Genomic DNA, 23,097 nt, shown 5'->3' on the forward strand with positions numbered 1-23,097 from the left:
AACAAAAATACAAATGTGATGTTTAACTAAAGTAATTTCTGCTTATTCATATGGTTTAATCGGCTCATCAAAGGTCAGCAGCAAATACATAGTTTAATAAAGTGATATTAAATACTTAAAGTATATTTGTATTATTTAACATTTAATTATTGCAGGCTTGCGTAATATTCTGAGTTTGCATTTCACTATTTTTATTAATTTTGAGGAAAATCTGTTTTTGTGCACGTTAGATGCGATGCTTGTTTGAAAAAGTAACTCAGATATTTTGTTGTGAATTTAAAAGTAATGTGTTACTTTACTAGTTACTTGAAAAAAGTAATCAGATTATGTAACTCACATTACTTGATACCCAACATGATACACACCCAACACTGGACATGAGTAGGCAAAGAGTGTTCTGTGTGTCTTTATTGCAAACAAAACACAAATATACAAACCTTTTTAAAATACACCTGAAAGTTTTGAAATCAAAAATAAGGATCAATCCCGGAAGAAGTAGTAAACAATGTCACAGGTGGAGGGTAAATCAACTGCAGGGTAAAACTATGAATTCTAGCTGTTGAAGGGTGATTTTTCATTTAAAAGACAAATTTAAAGGGGGACTATGGTGAAAATCCAGCTTTTAATGTTGTTTAAATGTCTATGTGGTGTTTTCAATATTCTTTAAGACAAACCATGTCCATGCGTAAATTCATAAGTCAAAACAATTGCTGAGTATTTTTCTCCTTAAAACTACAGTGAACTCAAACACACTGTTTTAAATCACCGGTGTTTCTGACGTCACAAACTACCTTGTAACCAATCTGATCAACGTGTGATCTTCAATGAGTGGATCTCTGAGCTGGAGTGAGTGAGTGGAGGCAGGGCTCATTTGCATATTCATAGAACCGCATATACTAAATGTGGCTGTTTTAAGGCATGAAGATTTTTTTTTTTAAGGAAAAAACGTTTAAATATGTCATTTTGGTGATTAAAGATGAGTTTTAAGGGATAAAATGATTGACTACAGGTGGACTTTAAAATTGATGTCCTGCCATCTGAAGTCACACATTCAAATCTAACGATCTTAAATGCACAGGTACTGTACAACATTCAGATCCCATTCAAAACAATGAAGAGGTTTCTTTTTCAATAATTTTTTTTTTTTTTTTTATGTAAATAAAAAATAATCTGATTCAGCGAAATCCATGGCCTGACCCTGGCATCATATCAGCATGACAATGTCAGCACCAACATGAAAGATTTTGGAAGTTGATATACAATCCTGTGGAGATCATCCTCTTCACAAGGTGACTTATTTTCACCAGTCACCTGAGAGCAGGAAAGTTTAGAAAGAATTTTACTCAAAAACATTTTTGCAAATCCAGTCTCACAAAGCCAGTCTTTTGACTATCAGCATAAGGTCTGGTCCACTTTGCCGCCTTTTCCGGGCCATCCAATTCTTCAGGAATCCACTAATTGATTTTTGCCCAGATTTACAGTCGACAACGCTGGCGGAAGTCAGAGCCAGTCTGCAGATCTGTGTTGACCGATTTCACAAAAAAAATCACGTAGTGTATGATGGACACAGACTCTGATTACATTCATTCAGAAGAGATCAGATATGCTTGATATTTTGAGCTAATTTTACAACACAGTTTCCGTTTGTTATGCTTCTCCTGGCAATGAGGAGTTCCTGCTCGAGTTTCAGGAACAACTTGAGAAATCTGTGTGTGTGATTCTATCATATTACGCCCAGTGTTTCTCTGTAACCATTTACAACGTCGTCAAGTGCATGATTTTAAAAGTTGTCAATCATTCTTCAAAGCACCTAAATGTTTTTATGTGCACATTTTTTGTTGTTGGTGGGTATCTGAAATATCACAATAATAGACTGCATGTAGAAAAACAACTATTATTATGAAATATAAAGTAGTAAAATAAAAAAGTATTAACTGAACAAAAACATTGAAGAAATGATCTGAATGTATGCAATATAATTTGTGTCCTTCCAAATACAGTTATAACATCACAGACTAAGATAGACTGTCAAACTAAAAGATTGGATGACACTCACTTTGAGCTCTTTGCTGAAGAACTAAATCACTGGACTTTCCATTGTATCCGTTTTTAAACATGATTTTGTTGTCATGTGATCTGTTATAATACTAAACACCAAAGGGCTTTTCATATTGTGCTTAACCCCAGGTTATCGTCGTTCTGACCCTCACTTTTAACCCTGGTTAAAGGAATGTTTCACACTTGTAAATAGCACCACTTTTGCGCTGATAACTCTGCATTACGGTGCCAAACTTGTACAGTGTGAAACAACGCAGTGTTAAAATATTATGACTAGATGCTTAGCAACCGACAAGCAATCGCATGCCTCATATTCTCGTGTGTGTCCTCATATTCACATGTGTTGGACACAGAAACACAGCGCATTGTATAAACTGTGATTTCCGGTTGAACACCTGAACTGGAGTGAAGATTCGTTCTTACCTTTATAGTCCAAAACGTCCATTTAGGAAAAACTTGACATTACAGTCTGCAATGTATAATATGAGGATGCGTAGCGCTAGAACAGGTTGACCGTGGAGTAATAGCACGAGAAGAATGACCCAGGGTTAACTATACTTCAAGTGTGAAAAGCCCTGGAGTTGCATAAACCAGCCAATGAGATTAGAGCTGCGGTTTCAGGTTAGCTTTCAACAAGATCTGTGAACGAGACAGTGATGTAGGAGAGACACCTGGGTGTTTTTTGACATCTTTTAACCAATACCTTGCCTAGTATTGATTATCTCATTTATACAATTGAGAGTAACAATTCTTCCCTATAACAGATTTAAGTGAGCAATAACTGTTGCCTGTGGTCAGAATCTCCCTCCATTCAGATGTAATAAGCACTGAGACAGACAACCATTCCTTGACCTTCACAAGGTTTGACAAATCAAGCAACAATTTTTCCTCAGAAATTGTTCTGCACCAGCCTGTGAACTCAAGATTCGACAATCCAATGGCATGAAAATCCAAAAAGCTGAGAAAGTCCAAGATCTTTTGTTTTGTTTCACGTTGATAGAGAAAGTTTTAGGTTTCACTGCAGTAATATTGATGTATTCACTTTTCAGCACTTATTGCTTCAATATTGCATTGAAGTTTGGTCCCATTCACTCACACACACACACACACACACACACACACACACACACACACACACACACACACACACACACACACACACACACACACACACACACACACACACACACACACACACACACACACAGACAGATGGATGAACTAATTTCCTGTATATCCGCTGACCCTAGAGACTCCCCATGAGCACAATCCTGACTAACACCTCCGTACACAAACACTTATAATGAGCATGCAGAATGACAGCAGACTGACGACATCTAGTGGCACGTTCCCGAACTAAAGAATAATATACTGTATATCGTGGCTGCTTGAACTGGTAAAAAAAACCTTGAGTTTGGTGCATTGAACCGTGACACTTGAAGAAGAGATTCATGCAACAGTGGTCTCATTTCTGGAGCGAGACATGCTCAACACTGAGACAGAAGTGCTGACTCTGACACGTAAGTGTTAAGAAAGCTGTTATTCATATAAAGATAGATGAACCTGCAAATGCATGAATGTGTTCAGCGAAACAGTGCGTGTGAGGAATGCATAAACAGCTGCATTCAGCCGTCTATATGCTCACCTGTGATTCAGTTACTACAATACTTTACTTTTGGGGATTTAAATCATTATGTTTAGTTTTGTATGTTTTAGACTTATTTTCCATGCAGTTTAAACATTCAGATTACAAATAAACTAAAATATATAATTTTTCACATATGTATATTTGAAATGTCATTTAAAAATATGGTAACACATTTTTTTCAACAAGATTCCATTTGTGAACACGAGTTAATTCATTAAGTCTCAGGAACATTTATTATTCTAGGTTTAAGTTTTTTTTTTTTTTTTTTTTTTAAATACTAGTGTTCATTGTTAATTCATGTTCGTTCACAATAGATCAGCTGATGCAAATTTATATAACTCAAAATAAAAATAAAAATTGTTACGGATATATACTATGTGTAGAAAATAGAAATGCACATTAACAATGATTGATAAATAATGTCCAAGTACTGTTCATGGTTAGATCATAATACCTAATGCAAGGCAATAACTAATGAATTGAGCTTAACTGTCAAGTGTTACCAAAAATTACAAAAACAAACAAACAAAAAAACTATAAATTGTAACCAAAAGTATTTTGGCATTTAAATGATCTGAACACCATTGCATTAAATAAAATGCCAAAATACCAAGCAAGCAGAATGTGGCAAAACATTTTTTTTCCTCATTTTGACCAGTAATAGTTTTAGAATTTAAAACACAACAAACTTATTTGTGGGTTTTCAATCTTTAAGATATAAAAATATATGGAATGGAATACACATCTGTACAGATTTTTGCCACGATTTACAGTCTGGACGAGTATAGACACTAGTTGTGGAGAGTCAGAGCCAGTCTGCAGATATTGGGCCATCAGAATGAAAATCATGTAGTGTGTGATGGACACAAACTTTGACTCCATCCAGACTGCGGTGATCAAACATGTTTGATATTTTGAGCAGATTTTAGAGCACATTGTTTTCATTTGTCATGAATCTCCTAGATATGAGGTGCATGTTTCTGCATGAGCTTGTTGTGTTTGGAACGACTCTATGATGCCCATTTTCAATCTGTAACCATTTACAAAGTTGTGAAGCGCATGATCCCTAGTGTTTTAAAATCAGTTCAGATTTTAAAAGTTCTGTAGTGTATTCCAGCATTAACACAATGACGTTCAGACATTTGTGTGGCTTAAAGGTACAGTAGGTGATTTCTGAGAAATGCTGATGGTAAGTGGATCAGACCGAGCAGCACAACACACTTGCAGCCAATCAGCAGTAGGGGGCGTGTCCACTCATGATGGGGAAGAGAGAGAGTGAGCCAATCAGCAGTAGGGGGCGTGTTCACTCATGATGGGGAGGAGAGAGAGTGAGCCAATCAGCAGTAGGGGGCGTGTCCACTCATAATGGGGAGGAGAGAGAGTGAGCCAATCAGCAGTAGGGGGCGTGTCCACTCATAATGGGGGAGGTGAGTGAGCGAGCAAGAGGGAGATATTTAAAGAAAGACTGTTATAAGAGAGATGGCTGAGAAACATTACAAAAGAGAAAAGCTCAGAGGAATATCACTGGAAAAAGAAGAGTTATGATCAGGCCAGAGCTTTAGGACACGCTTTCCAGCGCTGGAGAGACTGAAGCAGGAAGGCCTGAAAATGAACGGCGAGGTTGAAAGTTGTTTCTGCTCCATACGAGTAACATTAGTTTTACTGTTTCACAGAACCAAGACATGCTGATGTTGTAATGTTAGCTCTAGTACAGGACAGGTTTGAGTGTCATTGTTTGTCTGGAGCTTCTGGCGACTAACAACAAACTCTTGTGTACTGTGTGTTAAATTTTTGTCCTTCCTTGTCGTCTGTTCATCTTCGCTTTATTTTTCACAAAGCATTATTTTGCTTCATTTCAGCTATGATAAAGACACATCCACTCTTGCATTGCGTCCTTGTGCATTTTGGGGGCGGAGCAATGAAGGGACGAGTGTGTGTGTTTGGGTTGATTTCAAATATCAACAGTGTTTCTCAGAAATCACTCACTACACCTTTAAGTGTCCAAATACTTTCTGATTCCACTGTTTGAAAGGACGTCGACTGCTGCTCCACTAGGGGAACATTGTTTGTTTGGCATGCATGTCGAGATGGTCCTCACTGCAGAACACGAAATCCAGGGGGATCTGGATCCAACTCCTCCCACCTTACATATACCTAAACCTACCCATCTCCACCCCCTGATCCCTAAACCCACCCCTAAACCTACCCATCTCCACCCCCTGATCCCTAAACCCACCCCTAAACCTACCCATCTCCACCCCTTAATCCCTAAACCCACCCCTAAACCTACCCATCTCCACCCCCTGATCCCTAAACCCATCCCTAAACCTACCCATCTCCACCCCTTAATCCCTAAACCCACCCCTAAACCTACCCATCTCCACCCCCGATCCCTAAACCCACCCCTAAACCTACCCATCTCCACCCCCTGATCCCTAAACCCACCCCTAAACCTACCCATCTCCACCCCTTAGATCTGGATCCAACTCCGCCCCCTGGATCTCGTGTACTGCAGTGAGGTGCTACTGTGCATGTCCCTGCTCACTTATCAATCAGGACAAATGTTTTATACATACTACTAAAGTAAAAAAAAAAAACTGCATAGTATTAAAGGACTTAAAGGTTAATACAGGTTATAGTAGTTCATGCACAAGACCCTGTCAGTGTTTCTCAGGGGAATCATCATCCACAGCACTTACAGCACCGCACAGACTGATCCTGATGCTGGCTTGAGATCTCAGTAACTCTCCAAGTCCTGGATCAGACCTTCTGGAGACTGAACCTTCAACCTTTGAGTTAGTAGACTGGATCCTGAACCATCAGGCTGCGTTTACGTCCACAGTATAAAAAAAAATAAAAAAAGGTTGCCCAGATTGCACAGTACAATAGAAGCAATGTGAAACAGCCTTTTGAATTTGTGTTCATGAACTATTCAGAATTTTGGAAATTTATGTCTAAGTCGCTTTTGAGTGAAATTTAATTTGTTTTATTTAGCCATTGCTAAAGTATTGGTGAATAGGACAAATGACTAACATGCCTTTAAAAGACAAACGGTGGGACAGTAATTTATTTTAGAGCGTTTTCAACGTATTTTATACATACCTGCATACCTCGTTTTACATAAACAATAATATTAGTTCTAAATAACAAATAAATCATTTAATAAGCAGGAGTTATGCATTTATTCAAAGAATTGTAAAAAAAAAAAAAAAAAAGTACACATCTATAGTCGATGTGCAAAGTGAAAAAAGCACACAAAAAATGTGTTTTCCGGTTCTGATTATGACCAGAACATTATTAAGAATATTAGTCATACAAATGTATGATGCTGGAACTGCGAAAATGCTATAAAAGTAATTATATAAATTAAGATATTCATCTACAACACTCTTTTAAAGTGTCCCTATGCTTTTTCAAACACTACCTTTCACGCCATGTGTGTTATATAGCTGTGTGTGAATGTAAAAGTCTGCAAGGTATCAAAGATCGAAGTGCACCACAAATAAAGTTATTGTCTCCTAAAAGAAAAAATATATATTCTGAACTGCCTAAAATGAGTCGTCATTAATTCCAGTAACTTCCTGTTGCATACCCTATGTAACACAATGTAACAATTTAGTATAATGTCCATATGGTCTTCATTGGCTGTCAACGAACAGCATCTACTTTGACCCTCAGACTAGTCGTAGCTGATACTGGAAGAGTTTGGTTTGTGCTGTTCATGTTGAGAAGGGTTGAAAAAGCAAATCCATTTTGCTTCACTTCAAAAGGACGAGACTCGCGCTGGAAATGATATGATAAAACTGCCGCCATCTTTACTGTTCGTATCACTGTGTATCAAGTACTGAGGAACATCCGGAGCTGAAATTCAGATATGGTAATGGATGTTACATTTTCGACCAATCACAACAGACTGGGCCGTTTGACCAATCAGAGCAGAGTAGCTTCTCTGAGAGGAGGGGATTAGAGACTGAATCTTTGAACAAACTGTTTTCAAACTCTTTGAGAAATGAGGGGACATGCAATGTATATTATGAGAAAAATAAAGTGTTTTTTGACCTTTGATGCATGTAAACCTTTTGCATGAGACCTCTAAAACAAAATTAGGAACCTTTAAAATTGCATAATAGGCACGTTACTGTCACTTTACTTTACAACACACTGAAATGTCTTGAAAAAAAGTTTGTGAACCTGATTTACTGTAGGTGAGTTTAAAGAATGGCCCGAGTTAAGGACTCACAAACACTGGATTCAGCACTGAGTTCAGCGAGATATCAATGTGCAAAAAAATCTTTTTTTTTTTTTTTTTTTTTTTTCACTTGATTAAACTGCTAAAGATAAGCCGCCGGTTTCCCAGATTTACAACAAGTAAACCCACTTCACCAGATAATTACTCTTCAACAGAGATGCCATAGAAATATATAGAGCTGCTGCAAAATTGGAAGTTCAAACTAAATTGTAAAGACGGCTACGCGCTTGTTTCTCTGGCGCATGAGGTCTGTAATTTACAGTGAAAAACTTTAAACCGACACTCTCAGAATTCCCAGCGTAAAGGTCCTTGCACACTGAGTCCGAAATTTCCGCATGTGTTTTTTCGTATTCGTCATTCGGTGGCTCTGAATTGTCAAAACACCATTCAAAACGCTTGCTACGGATGCGAAAAATGCAGAAAAATCGAACCCGATACGATTTTTTTTATGACGAACGAAAGTTTCGGAGCCAATGTGTAAAGTGTGATTCACATAACGTGAGGTCATATTTATTTTTTAACGAGCAAAAATTTCGGACTCAGTGTGCAAGGACCTTAAAACTTCACATTTGAAGGTATTTTGTTTAAATAATTGTTTAATGGTTTTTGTTATCAGTTATGTACATTTGGGTTTTATGATATTACATTTGTTGTTTAATGAATATTTATTGGATTATTCATGTGTATTCAAAGTCATGTCTATTACCTGTATACGCATCAGCTTGTGGATAAGCTATTTGATGAACCTTGATTATTTTACCATCTGCATTATTATTACATTATCAGTTTAAATTGTAATTCTTGTTCACAGGTTGTTTTGTAAATATGTTTATAATTTTACTGTATTTTTTCAATCAATCAGTGTTTCCCACATCATTTTGTGTAACTGTGGCCCTCGGTCCCTCTAGAGGGGTTCGGGGGCCAATCAGATCAACGTGTGATCGACATCGAGTGGATTTAAGAACTGGTGTGAGTGAGTGAGTGGAGACGGGGCTAATTTGCATATTCATAGAAACGCATGAAGGAAGGGTGTAGAGTTGCATTCAGTTTTAAGGCATTAAGATTTATTTATTTTTTAAAGAAAAAGCGTTTAAATATGTCATTCTGGTGATTAAAGATGAGTTTTTAGGGATACAATTATTGACTACAGGGGGACTTTAAGTATATCTTTAGTTGGACCTCAGCACTATTTCTGGATAAATAAAGTGCATTAAGTAAAAAATTTGTTGTTCCAATTTAGCAGACTTTGAGTATATCAATTTAATATACCAAAAGTGCAATTGCAGGGTATTTATATTAAGTACATAAATATGTAAATGTATTTGTAGTATACTTGGCATAAAATAAATGTATTTCAAAAACATTTTGGTATATTTATGCCAAGGTTTTGTTTTTTATAAAAACAACAGCATTTTTTATTTACATTTTTTTTACAGTTTAGAGATCAAATGGTTGACTATAGGAGCATATGCTGACATTGAGCTCTGTCCTCAGTGTCACATCAAACAGGAAAGCAGCCCTTCAACATGTGAAGACATCAGGGGAGTTTTGATCAGTCATTTAGGAGCAACTATGAAGAACTAACAAGTCATAATAGATGTAATAAAGTGAATGCGGTTTCTTCCAGAGCAGAGAAAAGAGATTTACATTTGAAATGGCAGTAAAAGTTTTGGATCCAAATATTTAACGGACTTCGTTTAAAAGTGTCCTCAATAATACAAAAAAATTAATAAAAATACAGATTAATACAGATAAAATACAGATGTGTTTGTTCTTTTAAACTGAGACGTGCTGCTGATTACAATAATGGCATAGATTTCCAATTAAAGAGTGTAATTGTGTAAACAATTTTTACTTGTTTCTATAAAGACGATGACGAGTAAAAAAGATGCAAGTGACATCTGAGGTAATCGACACCAGGACACATGCTATAGATTAAACTAGTTCAGATTCTGAATACTGACTGTATGAGTAACATTTGAAGCCGCTGTACAATACCCAAGACATACTGAAATGAATATTAATACTGTATTAAGTTGCTAGGCAATCACAGATACAACTAGAAAGCACTTTATTTCAATTTATTAAAGAATTAAATATTCATTGATTATTGTGTCCTTTAGTCATATTGTTGCTGTTGTTGCTACTTTATTAGGATATTTTAGGACTGCCAAATGATTAAAACATGTTAATCTTGTTATTAATTGCACTGTTGTTCCCCTTATTTCTGTGAAAAACAGCATTTAATTAGTTGGAGAGTGTGTGGCCCCAAAAGTATTTGGACACAAACTAAAATTGTATGTATAAATATATTTGCATCATAACAAAATATCAAAACACATGTTTTTAAAAGAAAATAAAAATAAAGTCTTGCACACTTCCTGGTTATCAAACTTTGTGGAGAACCATGCTGGCTGTTATTCTGCAAGGATACTACGCACACTTTGAAAGTTGAATAAAATTAATTTATAAAATGTGTCTCAGAAAAGTGGGAAAAGATAATGCATTATTTGTTTGCTGGTGCCACGTGGTTTGATATTTTGTACCTAATGCAATGAAATTCTGACATTTTATGTGTGACTGAAGTGCCAAAATCCTATTTAGGCAACAGTAAAAAAAAAAGAAGAAGAAGAAGAAGAATAAAAAATATAAATAACGCATTGATTAAATAAATAAACGCATAGATAATATCACATAGAACCGAATAAATCTGCTGTCAAATTAGATGTCTTAAATGCATAAAAATAGTTTATTAGTATTAAATATTTACAACCCCCAAGTCCAGTTTGGGACATTTTATAAAATCAAGCATCTGTGATTTGTTAACTTTCTTTAACCTTTATTTAACTGACAAAAGGTTAAATAAAAGTTTTTCAAAGTTTTCACTGATCAACTTAAAGGGATACTTCACCGATTAGCATTAAGCTTTGTATCAGTAGAAACCCGGTAGTATTTTCGAATGGCCGTGCTTCCCTCCCTCATGTCCCCCTGAGACGAGAGATTTCTGTAGTGTGTGTCTGGAAAAAAACCTCCGATGATGCAAAAATCATCATTTATAGGGGTGTCACAATATATCGTGTCACAATATATCGCAATACAAAAATGCAACAATATGTATCGTGGATTGTTCACCCAAAATAAAAATTACCCTGTGAGAATTTTTTAAAAGTTTTCAGAGTCAGTACTACATTAAACTACAAAATATTATGTTGAATACAATGTATAATAATGGGGGAATATTAGTGGGTCCTGATAATGCTTATGTTATAAGTCTTATATTACCAGTAAAAAGTGACCTACATTATTTTAAATATATCTAGCCAGTGGCAGAGTGCAAGCATATTTGTCTAAACTAATTCTGTATTTTCAGGTTCAGAATCATGAATATATTTATTCTGGTGTCAATATTGTCCAAGCCTATTCATTTTCACCCACAATGTTATATAAAATTTAGCATTTAATCAACAGTACTTCCAGTCTTGGAGTATCGCAATAATATCGTATCGTGAGTTCAGTATCGTGATATGTATCGAATCATGAAATTAGGGTATCGTTACACCCCTAATAATTTAGCGTCATCAGAGGCTTTTTTGTCCAGAGGCGAAAGACTCCAGCCAGTAGGAGGAGCTCGTTCCACATGTGTTCAACCCGCCCATAGGGGGATCTCACGATAAAACAGCGTCTTCTCAGTTTCGAGTCGACTAGTAGCCTAGATGTGTCATTTCTTCCGATACGGCCCTCTGTAACCGGTAGGCGTGGCGTGGGAGTGGCCTCGTAGGGCAGCGAAGCAAGTGCATTCTGGGAGTTGTTGTCTTTCATCCACATGAGCCAAAAATACATTTTCTGGCTTTTCTCAGTCTAGAAGACACCAACTTCTAAAATAATGTCACATTTCTACTACATAAATGACCCAATTTAGATACACATTCATCTTTCTAGTGGTGAAATATCCCTTTAAGTACATTTAGTAAACATAAGCAAATTTTGGTTTTGATGGCTGCAACACACTCCAAAAAAGTTTGGTCAGAGGCATGTTTACCACTGGGTCACATCACCTTTCCTTTTCTAAAGTTACTAATCACTCACCATTTTCACTGGCCACAATTTTGACATAGATACCATGGGGGGAAACTATATAGATATTTTTAATCTTATCTCATAATTTTGCAGCAGGAATATTAGGCTGCTGTCTCTTTAAGACCTGATCCATTATACTGTTACACATGCGTTTTCTTTCTAAACTGTTTATGTTCACTAAAACACAACTGACAGGGTTTACATGAATACTCACCAGCATCTGCGTTTTGTGTGTATTTGTCTGTTTAAGCACAATAAGCAGCGAAAATGAACTCAATTTAGTACTGAGAGGTGGCTTTATGTGTGTGAGCACAAGATCTGAATGAGTAAAATTATGCGCAATCCAATGCTAAACTTCACGCTGTAACAGCAACAATATTCACACGGAGCAAATAAAACAAATGAGTGAGTGGAGGCAGGTTTGTGTGTCAAGATGAGAGAGCGAGAAAGCGCAGCTGGTCTCATGTATCTATTCTGTGAAAAATTAGTATTGGAAGTGTTTCAGATAATTCAGTATCGATAGGTATTAAAAAAGTGATATTTTGACAACACTACATGTCATATAGTTTATTATTTCATATGCCTTTTTAAAAGTGAAAAATTTAAATATAATTTATAAAATTCAACCCGCCGCTGCTAGTAGGAGTGACCGTTACACACCACTGCTGAAATACACCCGCATTTGGCAGATGTTAAAGGAACATTTACATTGGAACAAATTACAATTTACATTGACCGCTAGCCTAGCTTAGCACAAAGACTGGAGGTAAACGGCTCCAGCTATATAGAGAATATAGTTCCCAGTATGTATACGGTTAGAAGATGGCTGTGTCTCATGTGACCTTATTTGTACACGCTGTGACTATACAAATCACAACATGTAAATAGGAAAATGTTGGCGTTATTTTGTCTATTGGGAGCAGTATGCTAGCTGGAGCCGTTTACCTCCAGTCTTTGTGCTAAGCTAGGCTAGCAGCGGGTGCATCAGACAGAGTTGCGGCACGCACAGAGATGAGAAGAGTATATATGGACTTATCTAACTCTGGGGGATACGGTGAATAAGCTTAAGTCCCAAAAAGTCGGCGTGTTCCTTTAATGTCAAACCTGAGACAGATCTGGAACGCAGGAAGTCAAGTACATCCCTTCTACGTGTACTTTCAGCATGTGCAGAATGAGGCCCGGCATTGTCTTGCTTCCCAGGAGAGATGTCATCTTGATGCAATTAAATGTCTCTGTACAATCCTGTATATGCCTCCATATCAGTGTTACCTTCACACATATGCAAGTCACCCATACCGTTCACACTGATGGTTTCCACACCATGACAGATGTTTGCTTTTGCACCCGTCAAACCCGATGAAAGTCTGTATGTCCTTTTCGTCTTTGGGACTGAGAACTCAATGTTTTTTTGTTTTGTTTTTGGAAGCACACTTTCCACTGTTTTGGATCATCTGAGATGAGCTCGGTGTGAAATCGTCACATTGAACAGATGTATAGATTTCTCCTTGCATAACAGAGACTGGAGTTGCACTTCTTGAAGCAGCGTCAGACTGTGTTGAGTGAAAACGGTTTCCCGGAGTACTCCCGAGCACATGTGGCTGTATTCAACACAGTCGCATGACGGTTTCTCGTGCAATGCCGCCTGAGGGCTTAAAGGTCCCGCTCATCCAACACAGGTCTCCTGCCTTGCCCCACATGATTTCCTGAATCTGTTCACAATATTATGTATGGTAGAAGGGGAAAGACTGATTCTTTGCAATCTTGCATTGAGAAATGTGATTTTTGAATTGTTTGACAATGCTCTCATGAACTTTGGCACAAAGTGATGAACCATAATCCATCTTTTCTTGCAGAGACTGAGATGCTCCTTTTACACTCAATCATGAAATCCTCAACTATTACCAAATACACCTGCTTATTCACCTGACTTTAACTTTTATATTCTATACGTTTTTCATTTTTCTTTAGCCTCTGTACCAACTCTTTTGGAGTGTGTTGCAGCCATCAACTTTCAAAATCTTTTCCCTTGTACTTTTGTCAGTTAAATAAAAGGTTAAAGAGAATTAAATCACAGATTTGTCAAATAAAATTCTTGATTTTATGGCATTTTACAAAATGTCCCAAATTTTCTGGATTTTGGGTTGTAATCGCATGCCTTTCTCATGATACAGTCATGAGTAAGGTTTTATTTATTTTTTTATTTTAAATCAATGAAACTCTGACCTCTTTGTGTGTAAGTGTCCAAATACTTTTTAGGGCCACTGTGTATGGCAAAAATTTTAATAAACAAATTTTTTAAAATATTTTTTAATATATAGAACAGAATGAATCTGCTGTCAAATTAGATGTCAAGAGTATAAAAAAGTTTTAGAGCTAAACATTTCATTGGATGCATTTTATAGAAATGTTGCTTTGCATGCATTACCTATGGTAAAATCAGTGTATTGACTTCTTCATTGAACCCAAATTATTTTATTATGAGTACATTTGCAGGATGCATACTGCGCAAATTTTCAATATGAAGATAATACCTGCTAAATTAAGTCAACATGCACTATACAACCAAACCACGCAGCATCATGGACTACTATATTCCAGGATGCAAAGTCAACTTTCTTGAAACCTATTTTTATTGGGCTGCCAGTGACAAAAATATATTTTAAGACAATATAAAATGCAAGGTTTATCAAAGCATATTGCTTTTCACATACTACAAAAAAATAAAAATGAATAGTAGGCAGTACAAATATATTGCACAGTATGCAGTTCTGCTGGAATCCTATCCCGAACACAGCCTAGACTTACACCATGCTGTTAATTTGACACTTGCAGCTTTTGAATTTGTCAGCTAATAAAAGTTAAAGGGTTAGTTCACACAAAAATAAAAATGATGTCATTAATTACTCACTCATGTCGTTCCAAACCCGTAAGACGTTCGGTCATCTTCGGAACACATATCTTTTAAATGAAATCTGTGAGATTCCTGTCCCTCCATTGATCGTCTAATGACTACCATCTTGACACTTCAAAAAGTTTCATAAAGAGATCGTAAAACTAATCCATATGAATTGAGCGGTTTAGTCCAAAATCTGAAGAACAGATTGAATTTAGGCTTTTATCCACATATAAACATTGATCACCAAACAAACAGAAGCTCAAACGTGCTGCGTAACACGAGAATGAACCTCATTGGTTCTTACAGAAGCTCAAACGTGCTGCGTAACACGAGAATGAACCTCATTGGTTCTTACAGAAGCTCAAACGTGCTGCGTAACACGAGAATGAACCTCATTGGTTCTTGCTGAAGCTCAAACGTGATGCATAACACGAGAATGAACCTCATTGGTTCTTACAGAAGCTCAAACGTGCTGCGTAACACGAGAATGAACCTCATTGGTTCTTACAGAAGCTCAAACGTGATGCATAACACGAGAATTAACCTCATTGGTTCTTACAGAAGCTCAAACGTGATGCGTAACACGAGAATGAACCTCATTGGTTCTCGCACATCAAGCGAACATGCTTGAGCTTCTGTTTACAACTGATGTGTGTTAATGAATGTGTATATGTGCGTAGCTGTCAATGGAGGGACACAAAGCTCTCAGATTTTTTCAAAAAGATCTTCATTTGTTCTCCGAAGATGAATGAAAGTCTTACAGGTTTGGAACAAAATGGAGGTCAGTAATTATTGGCAAGAATTTTCATTTTTGGGTGAACTAACCCTTCATGACTAAACTCTTTGAATAGATTGGCATAAGAAAGGTCTGAATAGGTCTGTCATTTTAGCCACAAAAAAAAAAAAATTTGTGGGTTGTTTCAACCCATGTTTAGGTCAAATATGGATAAACCCAACCATTAGGTTTCAAACTTTAATCAATAAGTTCAATTCAGCACAAAGTCCTATTTTGTGTAGGGAGTATGAATAACGCAAAAAAAAAAAAAAAAAAAGGCCATTAAGCGTGGCCTAAAATCAGCGGTTGAACCGGAGTAAAAGAAATGTCACCTTACCAAATCTCTGGTTCCTTCGAGGAAAGAGAGCAGACGGTCCAGAATATCCTGGTTGCTCGACCAAAATGATTCCAGCCGATTCCGACCAATCACCATTTGGTGATGCTGTATCATGAAAGACTCAGTCCGCAGGAATACGAGGCCATCGCTGCGATGCATCCGCAGAAATAAGGCCTCATCTCGCCGATCTACATGTGTCATTGCTGCCGCATTTCATACTCGGATTTGAATCTGACTGGCTGAACAATGAAAACGTGATTTAAAACTGCAACGCATGTAATGCTTCGCCATCTTCAAACATGGGAAAAAAAATCCAATCATTTCACTAAACTGGATTAAAACTTCATTCAACCTGGCATCAAGCCATTACCTTTCCATGTGTATGTGGTTGAGAGAAGTTCATGGCCCTGGAATCAGCTATCAACTACTGTCCTGGAGTCAGTGACCGTTTACCTTCCCACTGGAGTTCTTCATGGAGAACCGCAAAGCAGGAGGAGATCCCAAATCCAGCACCACCTTTGAGAGTCCACTGGAGAATATTGATGATTTCACTCCGTTCAAAAGCAGAACTCTCACTGACGCGTGATTTAATGTGCAGTCATTAGTTTGAACAGAGCTCTCCTGGACTGTCTGATGAATTTATAGACATTATCTACACATTTTGGTACGTTTGCCTTATTTAACAACCGATTTAAAAACTGAACTGATGTCAGATAAAACAAGACAATGTGAGGTGCTGTCGGACTAGAAATGAGAGCCACTGGTTTAAACGAATGTTTATTTTTACTAACAAAACTATTTTTAAACTATAGCATAATGACTATAGAAAGTGTGCATTTAATATCATCTGCTCAACTTATTTGAAAGCCACGCACCAGACAGAAGTTACCAGTGGAAAACCATTGGGTCACTTTACCACTGTTGAGCAGCAGAAGTTTCAAAGTTAATAGTTAAACTACGTTTCTCAGTAACAAGGCAGTAGAGTACCAATCTGAGATGTAGTTTCTCAGTACCAAAGGCCTCTTCTAACGATTAAGTCAAAGACGGTACAGGCAAAACCATAGTTTTTTCATAGTCTATTTTGCTTCCATAAGGTCTTCTTTCAGACTAGTGGAGAGAAAACATCTAAACTACACATTTAAGTGTTTTATTAGTGATTTTTTCCCCCTGTACCGATCCACTTCTGCAGCACTTACATACACACAACTTTACAGTTTTACTCCTTTCTATATTCTTGTACTGTCCCAGAATATCATTGGCCTGATTTATACAACATTTTATTCACTGTAAACATGATAGCCCCTTTAAGTCACATATTTCTTCTCTTTAACTCATGACAATTGCCATTTTGACTTGATCCATTGTGAGTTGAAACCAAGATTATCTTCAAGTTGAGTTCACTCTTGTTCAGTCGAGTCTAATCAAGGACTAAATATTTGATTTGAGAACTAATAATTGTAGGTCAGTTTAATGAATCAGTCAGTATCAGTCAGTTTGTGAATCACTGAATCTGTCAGACAACTCACTCACTGGTTGAACTGGTCGGAGTGATTCAATGGTTAACAACTCGGTGAAATAGTTACAAGATACTTTAAAGCACAGAGACTACAGATTGTTTTAAACTTGTACCCTTTTCAGATGTGTTTTTGCCCGTATGTACATGTTCCCTTTTCTTAATTTCCTCAAGACTCTCACACAGACAAGTAATGAAGTTTGTTGTACCGTTTTTGGAGATATTCTTTTGTTTTAGCTTTTAATATTTCACACATTACTAACAAAAAACTACTGAAGCAGCTTCAGTGTGGCACATTGTTTTGTCATGTAGCTTGTATTAAAAGTTGGATGCATTTTTACAAAACTATTTAAAATTATACACACAATTTCCACCTATACATTATTTACAATGACTAATTCACCAGCTGGAAACCTCATTCTACACGCAAACTCTCATTAAGTTTTCTTTTTACAATAAACAGAATGGTATTGTAATATCATTAAGACGACTGCCTATGATTGAGTCTCCTTGCATTCCCTGAACCCACCTGTTGTCCTCTTTTGGTTTTCCCAGCATTTGTTCTTCCGCCTTCTGTCTAAATCCACCAGTGATGCACAAAAAGTCTGGTTTCTCATTAAAGTGACTCCTAAACCCCTGGTTCCTGGCCACCTCTGAGCTTCAGTGTGTTATGCAGTGAGGCGCCAATGAACGTCACTTGTAGATACAGTACAGAACAGTAAACTATGTTAACAGTTGCTATTGGCCAGACTCTTCAGCCACCTGAACCCCAAGTTGTGCTTGCTGAAATGCTATAAAAAATTTAAAACCATCTAATGCAGAAGTTCATTTATTTATAAGGCACTTCTAATAGTAACTAAACAATGGAAATGAAAATATGCAGAAAATATTTTATGCTAACTGTGCAAGAATGATAGTCGTTTAGATATCTGGAGGCCATGCATTACTGTTATACGTAATGCTTTTTGCCAATAAATTGTCAAGATCACAAGAAACCAGTTGAGAAAAGACAAAAAATGAATAATGCAGTCTCTTTGTTCTTGCATATGTCATTATATCTGTTTAGTGCTACTGTCCTGCTCACTGACACCGTCCTCATTTTGCAAATAGTCAACATTTTGGGTCAAATCTAAAGTCGGAAAATTACGTTTACTAAAAATGTTGAGTTTTTAATCTCGAGTATAGTCTTCTGGTGCATCTTTAAGCAGCAATCCAAGTATCAAAACATTTGTAATCCACATCAAAGAACTTCAATAGAGTATGAAGTAGGAGTGGAACGGTACACATATTCAGTACGAGTCTACAGTTCGGTACGCACGTGTACCGAATGAACACAGTGTTGTTTTAACCACTGCACATGCAAAACTCCTCTGTGTGCCGAACATAATTTCAAACTCTGAGTTTCCCCCCTAGGAAGTAGGGCTTGCATAGACTAGTCGAGTAGTCGATAGATCGACTACTTCAACCACTAGTCGACGCTGTCGGAAACAATCGACTACTCGAGCGTCCATTAACCATAAATTAATAAAAAATGGTGAACGTCACCAACAGACACCACACGTCAGATGTATGGAAGTATTTCATCAAGGATGACAAAAATATTGTAATTGGCCAACTCTGCAAGAGGCCATTCACATGTTGCGTCTAAAAACGCGCGGAAAGCCTGGCCGTGCCGCTGCGTTTGCGTCCCCTTGGCGTCTGTCGGTGCTATGCAACCATGAACTGCCGCGCTGTACAGCTACGATCAGCTGTTCGGCCGAGCTTTTGATGATGTTACGGAAAGGCCGAAGCTGATTGGTTTTTGTCACATGACCTGCGGTGCGCTTGAGGCATTCTGAAAAGTTGAGATGTTTTCATCTCGCCGCGGCATCGGCGCGCCTGAAAAACTAGCGCACCACGTTGCTTCCATTATGAGCGCGCTCGCCGCGCGCCTACATTTGAAATAACGACCTTGAGCGCGAAAAAGACGCGATATGTGAACGGCCCCTAGAAGCAGACGTCTGAAATGAAAGGCAGGAACAGCTATTTATTTGGCTTTAGACTGTTACATGAAAATTATAATGTTCTGAGAGTTTACTTATGTAATTGTTGCATTAGGCTATGAATTAATAAATGTTTATTGATAAGATCTAGCTATTTCATGTCTTTTCATTTACAGTAGCATGAACCACGAGTAGTCGAGTAACTCGAGTATTGTTTTGATAAGAAATCGACTAGCAGAAATAAGTAGTCGTGCAACCCCTACTAGGAAGGGACAATATATTTTATATCGATAAGGGCTTAGTGGCTTGCCTTACGGTCATATGAGTGTATTGTTTAATGCGTTTAAGATGCGCTTTCCTCAGCACACAACTTACATCTTACGGTTGTACACTTACCTGTAATTGTAACAAATTCACACAAGTATTGCCATTTCACAAAGGATTATTCGGACAGCAAGCGAGTCTAGGTTTATCTTTGCAGACTTCCATAAACGAGAGCGAAATCCATTTCTCATCCAAAAGTCTAAGCACTTCAAATCTCTTCCCCCAATTACGACAGCAACATAAAACTGCAGTGTATGTTGCTGTCGGATGCAGCAATATTGACAAGACTTTTTTATGGACATATATACTTTGTTCTGTAAACCACTGTTTAATAATAATAAAAAAAAAACATGGTTTGTTTTCCCCCCTGCTGTACTGAAAACATATCGAACCGTGACTTCAAAGCCGAGGTACGTACAGTAAAACTGTTTAATAATAATAATAAAAAACATGTTTATTTTTTTACCCTGCTGTACTGAAACCAAACCATGACATCAAAACCAATGTACGTACTGAACCATCATGTTTGTGTACCGTTACACTCCTAGTGGAGCTGCACGATAAATTCAGAATCACAATAGAGATCACAATTCTCCTGCGATTCTGAATAGACAACTAAACAAAACAAAAACACATTATTTACTAGAGGTTCTGACAAAATGTTAATTGCTGCAGTATATTTAAAAAATATTTAGTTCCTTTGAATGATTAAAAAAAAAAAATTAAACCGGTTTGAATGATTCAATGACAAATACATTGTTTAAGTCACTTGTCGCCACCTACTGGTGTAATTCACACTATATTTGAAGTGTCAAGTTACTTTCAAAAACATCTATTTTAATACTACGCTAACGTAGACATCAGTGTTTATTTCCGAACTATAAACTTTTATCCCAGTACTTCTGTGAATTTAAATTATCGTAACAGGTGTGTTTGTGGAGCTTTTTCATACCTATACGTGACACCTGCTCTCTCTGGCTCAGCGGCAGCACAGACACAGATTTAAATCGCTGTGATCGTACTTGACAAATGTTTAATAGACAGAGCAGAATCGTTGTTATTTAGAAATAAGATCGCATGCGAGTTTGAATAAAAATCGCAATCTTTTAACGATTAATCGTGCAGCTCTAACTCCTAGTATGAAGTAGGACTGCCCCCGACTAAAGATTTGCCTAGTCGACTGTTAGTCATTCATTTAAGCCATTAGTCGATTAGTTTGGAATTAAAAATATAAATGTAAGCGCGTGTGTAAAGCTTCCCGCGCCAACATCGGCAAACATCACATGAACTTCTCTGAGATCAGAAAGCAAACAAAATAACCTATTATAATAATAACACCCTTATCTTAAATTAAATACTTTTAAAATGTAGGACATAAAGATAAATGACAAACAAACTAATAAATAAAGCAAACTAACACACGTATGAGAGAAACATCAGGCCGACGGACAAGTAGCCTCAACATCGAAAGAAAACATGTCAGAACGCAAACCAAATAAATATACAATATATAAAACGAATAAATAAAATATATAGCAGATACCCGACTCACAGTCACTATTTTTCTTCATATTATGAGAAAAAGGAACAACTTTGTCCACTTTGTCAGAGAGGAGGCGGCTCTGTGTTTTGTTCATAATGTAGCCGGCCTTTGAGAAGATGCATTTCGAATTTAACTTCCACACTCTGCATGAACACTTGGATACGCGCCTAATAATAGCCCACGTTAATGTTAGAACGAGCGCCCATGTGTGGCTAAAGTTAGACCGTTTGAGATCATTTAATGATAGGCAAAAGTTTGCTTCTTTACCCTCTCAAAATGATCCCTCACTTTGGATTTTCTGCCCAATATATTAACACATGGACCAGCAGTGTTAACTATCTGTCTCTGCGTGACTTCTCCAAGTCCAGAGGAGGTTTTTTCTTCTTCCTGCGATTAACCAACTAAATAAAATGTAGTCGGCCATTAGGGGGCAGCCCTAGTGTGAAAAGTCTTCAAAAGTTTCTTAAAAAGCAACCTGGTCCATCTAAAACACATATGACAGTGTTTGCAACATGTCAACCATCATTGATTGGCTCAATACAGAAACACATTTATGCAAAATCAGCTCTACTATAGTACAGTAGTGGGACACTGATCTTGTGTTTTGACAAAAACTGTCATTGAAAGCGATGTTGCTGAAACACGGAAAGAAAACTAGACAGTCATGACACTAACCTTGCTTTATTTTGAGCTGTATGGCTCTTCATTTGCCAGATATGATGGCAACCATGCACCAGTAAACCGTCAGTGCAAAGCAAATGACACATAAACACTGTTTGCCTACTATATGCCGAAGACGTGACAAAACGAGAGCAGAAAAGTTGAACGAGACACCTACTAACACCCTTGAGGAGTTCTGTAGGAAACCCCTCATATTTTACCTGTGATACCGCTGGTAGTGCAGCTCCATCTTCCTGTTTTCCTTCAGGTCCCTCTCTTACTGGCACAACCAGTTTGGACACAGCACTTTTCCACTCTAAGGATCAAATTAAAGTCATACATTCACGTTATGCCTTTTGAAATTAGGCAAACGAACAATGTACTAGAAGCTGTGGATGTAAAGAAAGGCCATTTGTCGGCGTTTACCTGATTTGAGTGTTTCCGGGTCAAGCATGCCTCCTTCTTGAAGATTCAGGATACCATCGGGTTTGACTTTATCCCAGGGCACATAAGTGACGCCCCGCTCCACGTCCCAGTACTTCTTCAGGTCCGTCTTTATGCCCTTATTCAATGCCCATGCGATCTGATCAAGGACAACGAGTCAAACAACTGCCCACACATACATTCAAAACAAGCATGTGGTGCTACTACACATTCAAACATGAGATCTGGGACAATCAATCAAAGTAACGCAAGTAATCTAACAACAAACACAAAGACCATTGCATGGTTGTCATGTAAAGAATGGACTTGTGCGTTTGGAAGTCCATTCATGTAAAATGACAATCATTAGAAAAATGTATTTCTTACTTACCCAATAAATTAATTATGTGAGAAGAAGAGTGCAGAGTGATGCAAGAGACATACAACTAGCAAAGCTAACTAGGAAATCAATGTCTAAAGCAACGGTCAATTATACAAAATATATTCAGCCACAGAATGCCAGAATCAAGCATTCAGAATTATCTATTGTTTCCTAATCTAGCTTTTGTTTAAAGAGGACCCATTATGTTTTTGTTTTTCTTCATGTTTATC

At 37.3% G+C, this 23,097-nt stretch overlaps 1 protein-coding gene across 3 annotated transcripts in view; it reads right to left on the bottom strand.

Moving 5' to 3' along the window:
- scaf4b (SR-related CTD-associated factor 4b) overlaps positions 1-23,097 on the bottom strand; it is a 46,123-nt gene that overhangs the window by 3,853 nt on the left and 19,173 nt on the right. For all 3 annotated transcript variants that reach the window (XM_082179982.1, XM_082179981.1, XM_082179980.1), the window contains 2 exons: positions 22,489-22,645; positions 22,284-22,378 (listed from right to left, as the gene is read on the bottom strand). In XM_082179982.1, the coding sequence (XP_082036108.1) occupies positions 22,284-22,378; positions 22,489-22,645 (252 nt within the window). The remainder of the gene's footprint in view (positions 1-22,283; positions 22,379-22,488; positions 22,646-23,097) is intronic.

This window comes from Leuciscus leuciscus (genome assembly GCF_965113295.1).
Source record: "Leuciscus leuciscus genome assembly, chromosome: 9".
Lineage (NCBI taxonomy): Eukaryota > Metazoa > Chordata > Actinopteri > Cypriniformes > Leuciscidae > Leuciscus > Leuciscus leuciscus.